Genomic DNA, 15546 nt, shown 5'->3' on the forward strand with positions numbered 1-15546 from the left:
CCATGAAGAAATGGACAATCTCCTTGGGACTAATTGGGCCCTTGAAAAGTAGAAATTAGAATTTGTATTTTTTAGCTGACAATTCCTTAACAACAACAAAAACACGCCTATATTTCAATGAAGAGCCCCTTCAATGCATTGACCGGATTACCCTATTGACATTACACTCCGTTCAAGATGTTAATATAATATACCGTAACATAAAGTAACGCCTCCAAAGTTCTTAATAAAATCAGATTTTAGAACTCTGAAGATGTGGGATACAACGAGAGAAATGCCCAAGACACTCACATGACTACGGGTATAAAAGGAAGCATCCCGGTGAACTCCATGCTTCGATGGACTACTGCCTATGGTCGTGATAAAACAAACCTATTAAAGACAATAAACTGTTAACAGCAACATTTTTCGTGTGCTAAAAAGGATCAGGAGGGCCTGATTGCAAGATGTTTGAGCATGAATGGAGTTATTTGTTGCCAACAAAGTTATTTGAAGACCCCTTCACATGAATTGTCACAAATATTATGGATTGCTTTATACCTTAAACAGATAAATGGGCGTCCATTTTTACCACTTGCCACCAACAATACTACCTCCATCGTCAACATCATTCACCACACCCTATTAAGCTATCTGTTCCCATCATCGCTGCTACCATGTGTCTATGCACCACTCTGTCAATGCAATCCGTTAAAAGGAACGTCTAAACAAACCCTCATCATTTCAGCCTGGACTCTCCAACTAGCATCCAAGGTCATACTCACAGAAGTGGGCAACAGAGTGAGTAATCCCATTCCCTTGGAAACTCTTATTTCCTTGGTCATCCTCACAGAACTGGCCAAAAGGGTAAGTAATCCCATTTCCTCGGGAACTTACTTTCTTCCCGTGCACACTTAATTCTATTCCCATGTTTATCATCTGCTCCAACAATGAATCAAGCTTTCTCATCCATTGCGTTTCCGCAACAAACGTGTTCATCTCTTGCTTTCATTTTATCTATTCACAATTTTAACCAAAAAACCATTTCCTAAAATTTAGTAGCATCAGGCCCACCACATATTCTAAGCACACTGTCTTAATCTCATGATTCTCATCCATACAGCAAAAATCAACACCTTGCCCTCTGCAAAAGCTTTTTCCAAACAGAACTATAGTTTCAAAAGTTAAATTGCCGTAAATATAATCAGCTCCACAGTGCAAGCAATAGCTGACAACTACTATCAATTCAAATAATGCAATGCAAGAGATGAAAAAAGAATAGGGACCAATTGTGAATGCTGTGACCAAATTAAGTAACTGAAGGTTACCCTACAACATTTGTGCATAAGGATGAATCACAACAGCAATACGTCTGTCTGATTCTCATAGGCTGCGCTCCTGATGTGCTAAAAGCTTGCACGAAGGCATTGGATTTTCAGTCAGATATGCCAAGGATGTACAGTACACACTAATACAAATATTAAAAAGAATTCAATACAACAATCATATGCATATGTATGAGTAATAAATACAAAAATATTAACTGTCATATATATTGAACAATCAGAAGAGTAAAAAACTGGAAGCAAATAAAAATAGCAATGAACAAAAGAGGTAATGAAAGATTTCATTGTAATGGTTAAGAGAAAGAAGAAGGATAATTCGTACAGCTCTTGATTGAATCAGTTGACATCCTTGAGTCTTTTTATCAAAGCATCCAAAGATTTCTTCTTTGCGTTCTGCCTAGATCCCCTGCTCCCAAATGTTCCAAACAGTCTATCTGAAGGATCTCTCAACTTCTCTGATATAGTCATTACTTTCCTATAATCCAACGTATTGTAGCTCCTCTCCCTAATTACAGGGTTCAAAAAATTCTCAGGGTGATTGCTCAAAAGCAAATTAGTCAACTGCCTTGACTCAGCAAGTGCTGTTTTCAACTGATTTACATCTCCCTCAGAGAATAAAGAAGCTAGATTATCCGCAAAAGATTCCAACAGTCGGATATCCACATCAATGCCCATGATAGCATTTATATTGAACCTCTTAACAGAGTCGCCAAACAATGCCCCGACAATCGTCTCTGATATATGAGAAAGAACTTCTTGTAAAACCCTTTTGAGAACATTAACCGGCAAAATTTGCTGAGCAGTAGAAACCAGGGTCTCCAAATAAATTATGACTTCATTCACATATTCATTACCACTCTGTACGGGCTCGTCAGCCATCCAGTTCACGTTCTCGATCAATGTCATGAAACCATCAACCTTCTGTTTAAGCAACCCACATAGCATCTCTTCTGCTGCATCACGAGCTTTGTTTAGCGGAAATTGCCTCCTAGCCCTCTCTGCCATTCTCAAGGGAATGCCAGAAAGCTGTGCAGCATGACGAACAAAGAAATCACAAGCACGTTCCATCACCGCCATATTTGCTGAAACCTGCATAGCTTGGGAAACCCCATGGACTGACGTATTTATAAGTTTCAGTAAAGCTTCATCCAGAACCTCACTCAAAAGCCGATCCAAATACTTCTTAACAACATCAAAGAAATCAAGCTGCCCACCGTAAGACATAAAACTCACAGAATCTTCAATAAAGGACCGCACAATTCGACAACAATCTGGTACTGTGGATGAAAAGGGTGCAACGTAAGGAAAAGCTGGTACAATATCTGAAGTCTGTATCTGAAATGAAAGCACATTCATTGAATATTCATACTCTTTTTTCATCAACATCTGCTCAAACTTATCAGCAGCAAGTGCCTCAGCAATCTGCTTACGACAATCAGACAACAGCAACTCATGGTACTTATCCCTGTGCTTGCTCAAAACATCTAATAAAGGATCCACAGGATAGCCATATCTGCGCAAAGTCACTCCAAGCAAACTCACATAATCCTTAATCAACAACAGATGATTTGCAGTTTGCATCCTAGAAAAATGATCTTCTATCACTGAACACATCTTACTAACAGCAGTCTCCCACAAATTCTCAACGTCCATTCTCGAAATGAGACCCCCTCCAGTCCTCAAAATGCGATCTTCTACTATAAAGAACCCAGCAATTTGTGCAAAAAAAGTTTGATGAGATTCAAGAAACGGGGTCATGGAAGATACCTGAAAATCTGAAGTCAATTGAAGCTTCCTATTCTCAAAATAGTACTGCTTAAACCGATCTTCAAGCCCTAACGTCTGATGTATATGATAAGCCCTATATACTGGAGTCAAATCAAACCCTAGCAATCCACTACCACTGCTATACCCATCCTTAACATCTTCTCCGATCCCACCATTAATCCCATCGTCATCATCTTCCTCTTGCAAAGCATAGACGCAATCTCGCAAGCTGAGACGACTTTGTTCTTCAGCTTGCCTCTGCTTGATTCTCAGGTCCTCTTCTCGCTGCCTCGCAGCAGAGGCTTGACCTATCGCTAACTGCCCCAGATTCCGACTCACTACTCGGATCTCCACAAGCCAATCACCAAACTCCTTACTCACTTTCCTCTCTATATGCGATCGAATCTCAGGAATCTTCTTCTCCAACATCCGCTTCAAAGTTGACGATGGCGTTTTATCCAAAAACTCGGTCTCCATCATGTCTACACACTTCAAGGCCATGTAGAAATTACCGCTGGATAAGTGATGGTTGGCTCTGGTACAAAGCTCCATGAGCTTAATACAGGACACAATCAAGGTAAGAGCTAAGTTCACATTGCGAGAGACGGTTTGAGCTTCGATGTAGGAGTCGAGAACCGTTAATAGGGGGCCAGCGACGGACTGAAGCTTGGAGTTGGAATCGGAAAGTGAAGATTTCAACGAATCGACGTCGGAGAGCAAGGATCTAAGATCATCGACGGCTAGAATGAAGTCTTGGTAGTGAGCTTTGCAAACTTCCTCAATTTCTGACTCTTTGGAGCGAGCAAACTGGCGGAGATTGTGGAGGAGTGTCTCGGGCTTACCGGAAGCGAAGGCCTTGCGGATAAAAGAACCGAGATCCTCGCCGTTGCAGATAGCTGCGGAGAGTAGAAGCTGGTCTTGCTTGTCGGCGGAATTGTCAAGGACTCCGTTGGCCGGAGCCACTTTCCGGCGGAGCTTTGTGGAATGCATTTTGGAAAAATGATTATTGAAGGTACGCCAGAGACGATCTAGGAGAAGGAGACGGTTTGAGTAAGCGGTTATTTAACCAAGACAGATGGGAAATTGCAGGTTGGTTTGACTAATTTGACGCTGTGTAATATACGGGTTAGTTTGGTAATTTTACCATGAAGAATGTTTGACCCCACTACTCGGTAATTCGGCGGCGGTGGTCCGGCCGCCACCGTTCGATATATCATAATCATATATAATGTACAATAATGAGCAAAAAAAGAAAAATATATATATAATGTACATAGAAGGGCTGGTGCTGTTTTTTTATTTATTTATTTTAATTTTTTTCAGGTGCTAGTGCTGTTTGTTGGGCAGGAGATGACGCACAGATGAACTGAACTGGTTGGAGCAGCAGCGGCCAATCCAACTACTCTCCATAAACAAATGGACTACAATTATCCGATCAATCAATGCCAGCTATCAGACACATCTTTTTCGTTGTCAAGTTTATTATATCTTTTTGCAAAAATATCAACCTTTATTTATTTATTTTACCCAAAAAATCTATACCTTTATTAGAGGCTGTCTGATGGAGATTATTCAATGACTCTAAATTGTACATTCTCCAACTCTAACAAAGTTCGGTTTATAATTAATTGCATATAAACTAAAAATAAATAAATAATTAAAATAATATATTACTTTCTTTATTATATATTTCATTATAGTGTTGTATTATTAAATTTTTAGAGTAATACATTTTATTTTTTATTCTTATTAAATAAAGACGTAGAAAAAAACCTAATAAATAAGCCACAATTTTAGAAGAACTGCATATAATTTGAAACAAAACATAGATTTTAATATATAAATTCATTTCTATAATATTCTATAATTTTTTGTCTGATCCACTCATGCTCGTAGTATTTTTTATATTTACGTTTTTTTTCATATACTTGGAATGTTGAAGAAAGATACATGAGTGTAACATTTGTTTACAAAAATTAATATTTTATTATTTAAAATTTACATAAAAAAACAGTAAACGTTATAATAATTTGAGTTTAAAAAGAAGTATTGTTAGTGTCATCAATGATATTACCATTTGAGCCCGACAGTATTAGGTAATATTATAGAATTTCAATGGCATTAATTATGATTCTAAATAAAAAGACATTAGTGATGGATAAATATTTTAGATGATACTAAAAAACATTTCAAAAAAAATATATTTAATACGTAACCAAAAAAATTAAAATTTATTAAATTCAAGAATGATTTAGTAATTAGTAAAATAATCGAGGACATACTAAAAATATATATCTTAATTTGTATAAAAATAGTAATAAAATTATTTTTATGGAAAATAATAGTACACTCTTTTATATTTTTATTCAAAAGAAAAATTAATAAAAAATAATTATGTAGTGACCAACAACTTGGTTCAATAATAAAATTAATCGTGCTTTAAATAATGAATTTTGTTTAATTTATTTTTTTATTAAAGGCAAATGAATATGATGGAATACTTTAAGAAATATAAATAATTAATAATTAATACCTCTTGTTTTAGGAGGGAAGAAGCTTTTCTGAAGATTGGGCTCGACCCTGTCATAGGCCGGACCGAGCGAATTTCTGGGCCTTTAACATCTAAAGCATAAACAATAAACAATTTACCCTAAAACGGCATCGTTAACTTGGAGAAGACCATCAACCGGAGAATAATCGCATCAAATTATGAAAAAGCCACGTGTAGGGCCAAGGATTAGGACGCAACGAAATTTGATAGACTTGAAAACAGAGAGAAGTGTCCGATCCCAAGTCTCCCCTACTAAGTCCTAAAAGTAAAACCCTAGTTTCCTTTCTCCCTTTAAAGGACATTGGCCTTGCAGCAGTCGCCCGCCGAGAAGCAGGAGCAAGAGCAACAAGAATGGTATCATTTTGGGAGCAAGCCTTGATGCCATATTTTAGCTGTATTCCCTTTACAATTCAGGTCTGAGCGCTCAAATTTGTGATTTCAGGGTATCGATTTGAAGGCCGGAGGCAAGAGGAAAAAAACCAAGCGCACTGCCCCCAAGTCCGATGATATCTACCTCAAGCTTCTCGTCAAGGTCTCCATGTCTCTAAACCTTTTTGTTTGTGCGTGTTTGTTTGAATCATTTACATATTCATACTGGAGGATTTGTTTAACAGTTGTACCGATTTCTGGTGAGAAGGACCGGGAGTAAATTCAATGCAGTGATTCTGAAGCGGCTCTTCATGAGCAAGATTAACAAGCCTCCTCTTTCGCTCTCTCGTTTGATTCGTTTCATGAAGGGCAAGGTTGGTCTCTCTTCATCTCTCCCCTAGCTGCTTGGTTGCCTAGAAAAATATTATTTATATATTTAATGTTGTAGGAAAAGCTGACCTCAGTCACTATGGTGCCAATGGTTGTTGTATTTAGCTAGGTTATGACCCTTCAGGCGTCTGCTTCTTTTTGTGCAGACTCGTGAAATATTTAACATGCTTAATGGTAGAATTTCTACATGCTATTTAGTTGCTTGAGAATTTTCCGGGAAGACTAGAAAGAGAATTTGAACTTCAAACTCTGGGATTTATTTTTTCCCTTTGAATTGAGAAATAATTAAGCTTGCTATTGATTGACCACCTACATGTTTTTGGCTTTTGATCACATTGTGAAGCCGGTTATTTCGTTTGCTCTAGTTTCAACTTTTTTGGCTTTTTTGTTTCTTCTTTTGTTTATATGTAATTATTATTACTTTGTTAATGATTATTGATCCAATATATTTTGGGGTTATACACCAGGAGGATAAGATTGCTGTGGTTGTTGGTACTGTAACTGATGATATCCGGGTGTATGAAGTCCCTTCTCTGAAGGTTACTGCGCTCAGGTTCACAGAGACTGCAAGGGCAAGGATTGAGAAGGCAGGTGGGGAGTGCTTGACTTTTGACCAGCTTGCTCTTAGAGCTCCACTTGGTCAGAATACGGTATGTGATCCAATAGTAATAGCACTATTAGTTTTCTGTAGTGTGCGACATTTAATTTTGCTTTGCTTTCTAGTTGTTAATTGTCAGTAAATAATTTAGGTATAATTGTTGTGTGTTGAAACAAACTTTACCATTGAATGTGATTCTGGATTGGTGATTTGGGCTTCAAGATTCCTTTTCGCATCTGGTCGTGATGATAAGAGTAACCAGGCTCCAAACCTTCAAATATTCTTTGCAAATGGATCATGTTTCATCTCACTGCATTGGCAAAACTGGATAGTGGTCTGTTAGTCATGCATCAGTACTGGATTCTCTCTCTTCCTCTACTGCTATGGTGTTCGGGATGAGCAGTATATGATATGATGAACTAAATAATGGTGGAAGGATGCCTATTACCTGCCTCTTATCAATGTTTCCTAAATGCGCAGAATCTAGAAGATAAAGGATATTTATTTGTCAGCCGTTTAACTTATATTTGTTCTCATTGTTTATTGTCTGTGGTTCTATGTTGCATGTACAAATGATGTCTTCATATCTTGTTTATTTGGTGAAAGGACAATTTTTTTTTTTTAAATTTTATGATCGGCCAGAAGAAAATTTGATTGTGTCAAATTCACTCTCTCAACGTTGTAGGTTCTCCTCCGGGGTCCTAAGAACGCTCGTGAAGCTGTGAAGCACTTTGGACCAGCACCTGGTGTACCACACAGCCATACCAAACCTTACGTCCGAGCAAAGGGAAGGAAATTTGAGAGGGCTAGAGGAAGGAGGAACAGCAGGGGATTTAGGGTTTGAGTGCTTAAATATGGGCAAAAAATATGGATCAGCCATCCAAATCCGAGCAGATGCATCCATATTATCCAACATTCAATTTGGGTTTGTCTTATTTCAATTTTTCTCATACTCTAGAACGAAACATTTGCATTGTCTTGGCAGGCTAATGTTATGCAGTTTATTCTGTATTTTGATCTGAAGAATGGACTTTGCTTTGTCGACTTTTGAATGTCAAGTGATGGTATGTTATAGTTGCAATTATTTCTTACAAAAGATATATTGAATATGATATTGGCCCCATTTGGCAATGTTAATGATTTTAGTAGTTATTAATTATTCTTAGCTAAAAGTTAAAAAATAATTTTTTAAGTTATGCTTTTTCAACTTGTAAATAACACTACAAACTACTCTAAAATTAAGTCGCTAAATATATTAGGAGTTTCTCCTAATTTAATAATTAATCAAGATTTTTGAAATTGATTTTTTTAATCAAAATTTTTTATTTGAAACTTTCTAAAGAAAATTGTAACATTATTATTTTCTTTTATTGTGAACTATCAATTCTATTTTGGATTGAAATTTCAACATATTGACCGACTGAATCGGAGGGAATTGTTCTATTTTCGCAAGTTAAAGCAGTAATCGTAGTTCTATAATCGACGAAACTGATACTTTCCATTCACATTTGTTAGGTCCTGTAAAATAATGTGGACCATGGATCATTTCTCAGCAACGGGCCCAACTATGAAGTTTAATAGGTAGAAAAGCTAGCTGTGTTTGGGGAAGAAAAGCCCCCTTCCTATAAACACGGCACTCTCGAAAGTGGAGTATTCTATGATAGAACTTGGAACCCGAAATTTTACATATAGCAAATTTTCAAATATAAAACTGAAAATTTTAATTTTTAAAATTTTAAAATTTATATAAAATTTAGAAAATAATTTTAAATTAATTTTCACCATTTTCCTGTATAATGAAAATAAAGTTGTTTTCCATGTTTTCTGACAAGGATTAACAATAAATAAAAATCTTAAAATATTTGATAATCAAATAATTATTAAAATATTTATTTATAATTATAGAATATTAAAATAATTTTTAAATTTATTTTATAATAAATTTATTTTAATCATAAGAGTTATAATACCTTTTTCATCATTTTGAATCAGAAAATGATTCTAGCACAAATACGGCTTTTCACTTCTATTCCAATACATTACACATTTTTCATAAGAAATCGTAATAAATATGAAGCTTTTTTAATGAAATATCTAGCGAGAAGTACACACTGCTTTTATTATCTAGCATGCGACAACTGTCGGCTGTTATTTTAGCTACATCCTTCCTGAGGCACCAATAACAAACTCACAAACTGCTTATAATATTAAAGAACATAGGAATGCAAATGTAGGGTCACAGAAGACAGTGGATGCCACCAAGACACTAACAATCCAGCAGTACAATAATTATTCCAAAGATAAGTAGGGTCACAGAAGAAAGAGGATGCCACCAATACATGAGATGGGGTCCAAATCCAACCACTAAGGAGCCTTCTTTAGGCACCTTATTGCCAGTTCAAAATTTCTTGAAGAAGTCGTAAATATGTGCACTGATTTCCTCTGGCTTTTCTTGGTTGAGGAAGTGAGCGACTCCTTCCATTACAACAACTTCTTGCAAGAAAGGAACATACTTTTTCAAACCACCATTGTGTATAAATTCCTTTACTCCAGGGAAGTGATAGGTAACGTCCAGGTCCCCCACAATAAACTTAACTGGTACTTTAATTTGTGACCCTGTCCATGGTGCTGTCAACTCCCAGTTTCTGCAACAAGCAACAGAAAATGACTTTAGCTTATACAACTCAAATCCCTTCCACAAAAGAGATGACAACAGTTGACACTGAATGCAATTTCAACCTCACAGTCTAGCTGAATCAAAACTCAAAGTCTATGTCTAGGCAATATCTTTTAGGAACAGTAATGAAAAAATATGTTGCTCTGTTGAAATTCCGTGTCACGTAGTATGCTAAAGAATCTAGAAGTGGAAATGTGAAGTGGAGTTGTATGCATAAAACAAAGATATGGAAAATGAATCTTAAAACATGTCTATACATTGTCAAAATGATGACAAAAAAGCAAAAAATGACAATGTTGTAGCGTGCATGTGTAGGACATACAGGTCTAAACATCGATAGTAGTTCAACCCGCCAGTAAAGCCTTTCTGGTTAAATTTGCTAACGTAATAATTGATATCCTCTTCTGACAGCCAAGAAGGCAAACTTCGAGGATCAGGTGAACCTCTCACTCCTGTTTCCTTAGGTATACAAGGGGGCTTTGAACTGCGAGATGCAAGAAATCTTGTGATCACTTTTGCAGTACCAGCTTGGGCAAAGTCGTCTTCAATCTCTCCTGCCTCCTGCAATATAATTTGGCAACTTTTTCTGTGGTTAGTACATGGACTAGTTGCTCAGCATCAAAGGTGAGGGGAAATCAAATTTAGGTTGAAAATGCATGCTTATGTCAAGATTGCAAGACAAGTATGCTAGATCGTGTCTACAAGGTCCGTTTCTTGATGGAAATAAATAAAAAAATGAGAAAAACTCTAAGTCAGGTGATTTGGCCACACGAATCCAATTGAGTACCATAAGCCCGTATACAGTACCTTTCAGAATCCTTATTCTATGATGCATTTCCTGTAGAGCCAATCCTAAAAAATTATTAACACACATTGATTCGATATAGAGATGTATAGAAATGATATGTAGCATGAGTCGGGTGTGTTGAAACTATTCTCTGAAAATCATAAAAAGTCGGCAGTTATATACAATTTTAATGGAAGAATAACAATATTCCAAAAGGAACAATGAAGAATACCATCAAAATTGACTAGGAAGAGGTTCAAAGCATTAGCAATAAATAGTCCAACTACTAGAGCAATTTCCTCTGTGCAAAACTAACTATTGTAGCATGAATTTGCAGACTGATAAAGATGGTAACTTTTGATCTATCAGTAGGACTTGATCAAAGCAAAATGACAAGCCACTCAGAAATTCATAGTTATTACAAGATGATTGATAACCCAAAAGCAATTTAATTCAGTAAGTGGTGTTAGGGCTTAATGGTGGATTAGTGGGTATAAATTCCTTCATCCCTTTTCTTTTTCTTTTGGGTTAGTGGGGTTGGGGACTTTTTCCATTCTCGTGAGTTACTTTACTATTGAAGGCCCAGGTGTAAAAAGGACTGTGTAAAGATTTGGAGCATCCATAACATTTCAAATCCAACTGGTAACTGCAGTGTTTGATTTGAAAACGCATCCAATAACAAGATCAACCAAGCAAATTCCATATTTATATTCTCAATCGCTCATGGGGACCACATGAATCGCTAAAACTGCTTGCTATATAAAAGAATCAAGAGAACTGATCTGAAGTATGATTGCAACTTTGCCCAGTTCAATTAAAACAAGTTTAATCCACCAGAAGATAACCATTAAAGAAATCGCTAATCTATCAGCCAAAAACAATCAATATCCAATTAACGACCCAGAAATTGGAATTGGGAAGAGCGAAATAACAAGGAAAGAAACAAAATAGTACTTTACCTGAAATCTACATATGTAGAAATCATCGCCTAATGATTTTCTGAAGCTTTCTATGGGCTTTATTTGAGGGTTTCTGGGAGAGAATACGACGCTGGTATTAACCAAGGCCTTGATTCTATCAGGTCTAAACAAGCAAAAATGCCAAGCAATTGCCGCTCCCCAGTCATGACCCACAAGAAACACTTGATCAACACCCAGATGATCAAGCAGCCCAACAAGGTCGCCGACTACATGGAGTGCAGTGTACTGAGTGGGGGAAGGAGGGGCATCAGTGTCGCCGTAGCCGCGAAGGTCGGGGGCGATGCAACGGTAGCCAAGGGACGAGAGAGAGAGGAGCTGGTGGCGCCAGCAGTACCAGAGCTCAGGGAAGCCGTGTAGAAAGAGAATCACAGGGCCGGTTCCAATAGATGCTATGTGCATGTTTATGCCATTTGTGGGCACTATTGTGTGCTGTATATTCTCCATTTTCGCAGTTTTCTCGGAGCTCTGTCGCTAAGGGTTGTGTGTTTTTCTTGCAGAGGATGATAGATAAGATGAGGACAAGCTATTAGAGTCCTCAAAACGGAGTGATTACACAAACACGCATCAAATGCTTTGATAAGCAGAATCTCAACTGTCCAACTTCGTTAAAAAAAAAAAAAAAAAAGAATATTTTACCAAAAGGTCCCTGATATTAGGTAAAATATGCGAATTCATCCCTATTATTTGTTCAGTATTTTAACTTTTCAATGTTTGGATTGAGGAAAATAAAAACAAAGGACAAAAGAATCTTTTTCTTTTTGAGATAATTTATCTTATTTGTAAATTTTTTTCCATACCTATCTAAAAATTATTAATACAATTAATTTAGTGTGCATAATATATTTATAAACAAAACAAAACGTCTATTCTTTGTGGCCCTTAATGCCCTTTCACCTTTAGAACGCTTCTGTTGGAGCGTCTCGATTCTTCACTTTGCTCTTTTATCCTTTTAGGCATTACTTGAGAGATCTCCTTTTCAGCCTTGGTGTGGTTATTTTCTACGTTTTTTAGGTGAAATGATGTGTTTTTTCGTTTTTGAATGTCTGTTTTCATGATGAAGTTGACGGTGCAGAGTATATCTAGTTATTTATATGGCTTCTAAAAGTTCACTGTGACGGAGTTTTCCGGCAGGCAGAGCTGAGCAAGCGGCGAGAAGCTTCCAAAATCTCTTCGTCTCTTAGGGTTTATGGGGTTTCATGGCTTATGGGCTTGGACTTGTTATTGTGTTGGATTTTTGGACATTTTTTTTTAAGTCCAAACTAGTTTTGTATTTGGGCTTGAGCCCATAAGTTTCTACTCTAATGATATTAAAAAAAAAAAAAAAAAGAGTGGGCCAGCATTGCTCGTGAGATTTCCACGGTCACCTCGTATTGTCTGGTACTTCCAGTGTTCTGCGTGAAGATTTGAATTTGGACGCTCATGGAGAAAAATATATATATATTTCTTCATCAACAAAAGAAGTGTTTGACCGTAATTTTTATTTTATTATTTTAATTTGAACATAGTTCCCATCTGAAAATAAGACTATTAGTTTTTTTTTTCTCCCTTTATTCAGTTAAGTCATTTCAGTAAATGATTGCAACAATATGGATAACACATTTATTTTGGTATTTTCATATATTTTTTTACTCTATAAATTTTATATTTTAGAAACAATTTTATATAATTGGCATACTTATAATGGATAAAATAAATAATATTAAATGTAAAATATAATAATAAATGTATTTTAATTATTTATCAAACATATGCAATCTGTCATAAGAAATCTAACTTTGAAATAAATAATAGTTAATGAATTATTTAAAATTCTAAGATTTCATACTTCTAAGAAAAAACAGCACATGGACTCCGAAACTTAGCACGGTGGAAAGTGCATTCTGATAGACCTGAGAGGTCTGAGGTTCGACCCTCCGACCCCTATTTCAAACAAAAAAAAGAAAAAACAGCGCACTTTGTTATTAGCGGTAAGCAAAGTGTTGAGCTGGTACAGATATAAAGTGAAACACAGTGGGAATCAATTACAAGCCACACATGCAGAGCATGGAGATGCGGGTTCCTGTTTTTGGTCACTGGTCAGAACTTTTTTTATGAATTCATGAATGTGTCGGGACACTTCCCCTGCCTTTTCCTGGTTAATAAAATGGCCCACTCCTTCCATTATCACCACTTCTTGCAAAAGGGGCACATCTTTTTTAAACCCACCGTTTGCTATGTATTCCTTCACGCCTGGAAGGTGGTAGGCCGTGTCCAAGTCCCCTACTATGAACTTAACTGGTACTCTGATTCCTACTCCTGTCCATGGCGCCATCAGCTCCCATGTTCTGCAATTAATTTTAATCAAACTAAATAAGTTATTCTCGTCAACTAGATATCTCTAATGATTTTTTAAGTAACTTCTTACAGGTTGATGCTTCTGTAATAATTCAATCCCCCTGTGAAGCCTTTCTGGTTAAATTTGGTTGCATAGTAGTTGATATCTTCTTCAGATAGCCAAGAGGGCAAGCGGCAGGGAAGGTCTCGTAGTGCTTTGTATTCTATTCCTTTAGGTAGGCAGGGTGGGTTAGGATCCCGAGCTGTAAAAATAGTTCTTAACAGTGTCGCAGTATCGGCTCCGGCGAACTCCTCGTAAGTCTCTATAGGTTCCTGCGGAACAGGATTTAGCAAGATGAAAATTCTTTGCATTCACACTACAACTTGATCGTTCGGGGTTAACCAGAAAATTGAACACTGCAGGAAAAAGAAATTGAAAGTACCTGAAACCTGCAAATGTAGTAATCATCGCCGAACATGGCCCTGAGCCCCTCCATAGGCTTTAGCTGTTGGTTCCTGGGCGAGAAGGCAACGCTTGTGCTGACCAAGGCTCTGATTCTATCAGGCCTGAACAAGCAGAAGTACCAAGCTATGAGTGTCCCCCAGTCATGGCCCACCAAAAACACCTGCTCGATCTCCAAGGCGTCAAGGAGGCCGACGAGGTCTCCTACTACGTGGAGGCCCGTGTAATCATTCATCGATGAGGGAGCGTCAGTGTCGCCGAAGCCACGAAGGTCAGGGGCTATGCAACGATAACCAAGGGAAGAAAGAGAGAGAAGCTGGTATCTCCATGAGTACCAGAGTTCAGGGAAGCCATGCAAGAAGAGGATTGTTGGGCCTGTCCCAATAATTGCTACGTGCATGTTGATGCCATTTGTGGCTACTGTTATGTGATCAATCTTGTCCATAAAGTTTGGATGCTATCCTTTTCTTTGCTTGTGTGAATTGTGAGAGATTCATCGCTTGCTTCAACAAACGGAGATATATTGCAGAAGCTTAAAGACAAATTGCATAAAATACTCCACCGCATTTGTCCAGTTCTATAAGTCTGATATGACGTCGATTAGATATTAATATGTTATCTATAATTTATACAATTTCATTTTGTCGTTCAAAGTTGAAAATTTTCAATTCATTTTACTCGAGATGATGACAAAGACAGCAATCATATTGTTTGAATTGGTCGAAAATAAGTCAAGAAAATATAACATTTTCTATCTTCACTTGTTTTAGATATATAGAAATAAAATACAAGGTGGGTTACATTTTTACAAACAAATTAAAAGAGAAAAAATTATTTTCATTCACCTTTATTTTTTTCTTCTTATTTCTCACCCTTTATTCTTTTGGTAGAGAATTTTTCAAAGAACCGAACTAATATTAGTTAAGCTTATAGATGATTTTGACACATTACCCTTTGAAGCTTAGTGTTTACCTGTTCAGAATAGGGCTTTGAAGTCCTATGTTGAAGAATTTTTTTTCTAAAACTTGTAATTTAATTTGTTCTCATCTTTGAGAGAGCTCATATGCTTAGTTGATTTCTATTTGTTTTTTAGTAGTTTGTTTGATTGCTTTGTTTATGTGTTTTTTAGAATAAAATATCAGTCTGCTTTGATTCGTTTTCTATTTGCTTTGCTTAGGTTAGGATCTATGTTCATGGATTTGGACCTTGAGCCTATTCCAATTCATACAGGTAAATGGTTTTGGTTGGGCTTTTTATCCTAAAACCAAGGCCTGCATGTATATTGAAATTTGAACTACATGTCTCTTCTAATATCACCTTACCCCT

The 15546-nt window shown here is 36.7% G+C and overlaps 4 protein-coding genes across 4 annotated transcripts; 1 reads left to right on the forward strand and 3 right to left on the reverse strand.

The window, feature by feature from the left end:
* Positions 1-1434: 1434 nt before the first annotated feature.
* LOC110612730 (exocyst complex component SEC15B) lies at positions 1435-4277 on the reverse strand. The gene has a single exon (XM_021753507.2). The coding sequence runs from the start codon at positions 4080-4082 to the stop codon at positions 1662-1664; it is 2421 nt and encodes an 806-aa protein (XP_021609199.1). The 5' UTR covers positions 4083-4277; the 3' UTR covers positions 1435-1661.
* A 1574-nt stretch (positions 4278-5851) lies between these two features.
* On the forward strand, positions 5852-8081 carry LOC110612752 (60S ribosomal protein L18-2). Its single transcript, XM_021753538.2, has 5 exons — positions 5852-5997; positions 6086-6175; positions 6258-6386; positions 6870-7052; positions 7686-8081. Exons 1-5 carry the CDS (start codon positions 5995-5997, stop codon positions 7842-7844), a joined length of 564 nt encoding a protein of 187 aa, XP_021609230.1. The 5' UTR covers positions 5852-5994; the 3' UTR covers positions 7845-8081.
* Positions 8082-9095: 1014 nt separating this feature from the next.
* Positions 9096-12005, reverse strand: LOC110612761 (epoxide hydrolase A). The gene is made up of 3 exons (XM_021753547.2): positions 11424-12005; positions 10000-10238; positions 9096-9645 (listed from the first exon to the last, which is right to left on the reverse strand). The coding sequence occupies exons 1-3, from the start codon at positions 11886-11888 to the stop codon at positions 9399-9401; spliced, it is 951 nt and encodes a 316-aa protein (XP_021609239.1). The 5' UTR covers positions 11889-12005; the 3' UTR covers positions 9096-9398.
* A 1218-nt stretch (positions 12006-13223) lies between these two features.
* Positions 13224-14750, reverse strand: LOC110621704 (epoxide hydrolase A). Its single transcript, XM_021765994.2, has 3 exons — positions 14201-14750; positions 13849-14090; positions 13224-13768 (listed from the first exon to the last, which is right to left on the reverse strand). The coding sequence occupies exons 1-3, from the start codon at positions 14663-14665 to the stop codon at positions 13462-13464; spliced, it is 1014 nt and encodes a 337-aa protein (XP_021621686.1). The 5' UTR covers positions 14666-14750; the 3' UTR covers positions 13224-13461.
* Between the last annotated feature and the right edge of the window lie 796 nt (positions 14751-15546).

This window comes from Manihot esculenta, chromosome 1 (assembly GCF_001659605.2).
Source record: "Manihot esculenta cultivar AM560-2 chromosome 1, M.esculenta_v8, whole genome shotgun sequence".
In the NCBI taxonomy this organism is placed as follows: domain Eukaryota; kingdom Viridiplantae; phylum Streptophyta; class Magnoliopsida; order Malpighiales; family Euphorbiaceae; genus Manihot; species Manihot esculenta.

What these genes read in the sequence shown, in the direction of transcription:
- LOC110612730 (XM_021753507.2), bottom strand. Translation starts at nt 4,082, where the DNA reads ATGCATTCCACAAAGCTCCGCCGGAAAGTGGCTCCGGCCAACGGAGTC.
- LOC110612752 (XM_021753538.2), top strand. An exon ending in TTCGTTTCATGAAGGGCAAG is followed by an intron (nt 6,387 to 6,869) that starts GTTGGTCTCTCT and finishes GTTATACACCAG; the next exon opens with GAGGATAAGATTGCTGTGGT. An exon ending in CTCCACTTGGTCAGAATACG is followed by an intron (nt 7,053 to 7,685) that starts GTATGTGATCCA and finishes TCAACGTTGTAG; the next exon opens with GTTCTCCTCCGGGGTCCTAA.
- LOC110612761 (XM_021753547.2), bottom strand. Translation starts at nt 11,888, where the DNA reads ATGGAGAATATACAGCACACAATAGTGCCCACAAATGGCATAAACATG. An exon ending in TCTACATATGTAGATTTCAG is followed by an intron (nt 10,239 to 11,423) that starts GTAAAGTACTAT and finishes ATTATATTGCAG; the next exon opens with GAGGCAGGAGAGATTGAAGA. An exon ending in TACTATCGATGTTTAGACCT is followed by an intron (nt 9,646 to 9,999) that starts GTATGTCCTACA and finishes TGCTTGTTGCAG; the next exon opens with AAACTGGGAGTTGACAGCAC.
- LOC110621704 (XM_021765994.2), bottom strand. Translation starts at nt 14,665, where the DNA reads ATGGACAAGATTGATCACATAACAGTAGCCACAAATGGCATCAACATG. An exon ending in ACTACATTTGCAGGTTTCAG is followed by an intron (nt 14,091 to 14,200) that starts GTACTTTCAATT and finishes CCTGTTCCGCAG; the next exon opens with GAACCTATAGAGACTTACGA. An exon ending in TATTACAGAAGCATCAACCT is followed by an intron (nt 13,769 to 13,848) that starts GTAAGAAGTTAC and finishes AATTAATTGCAG; the next exon opens with AACATGGGAGCTGATGGCGC.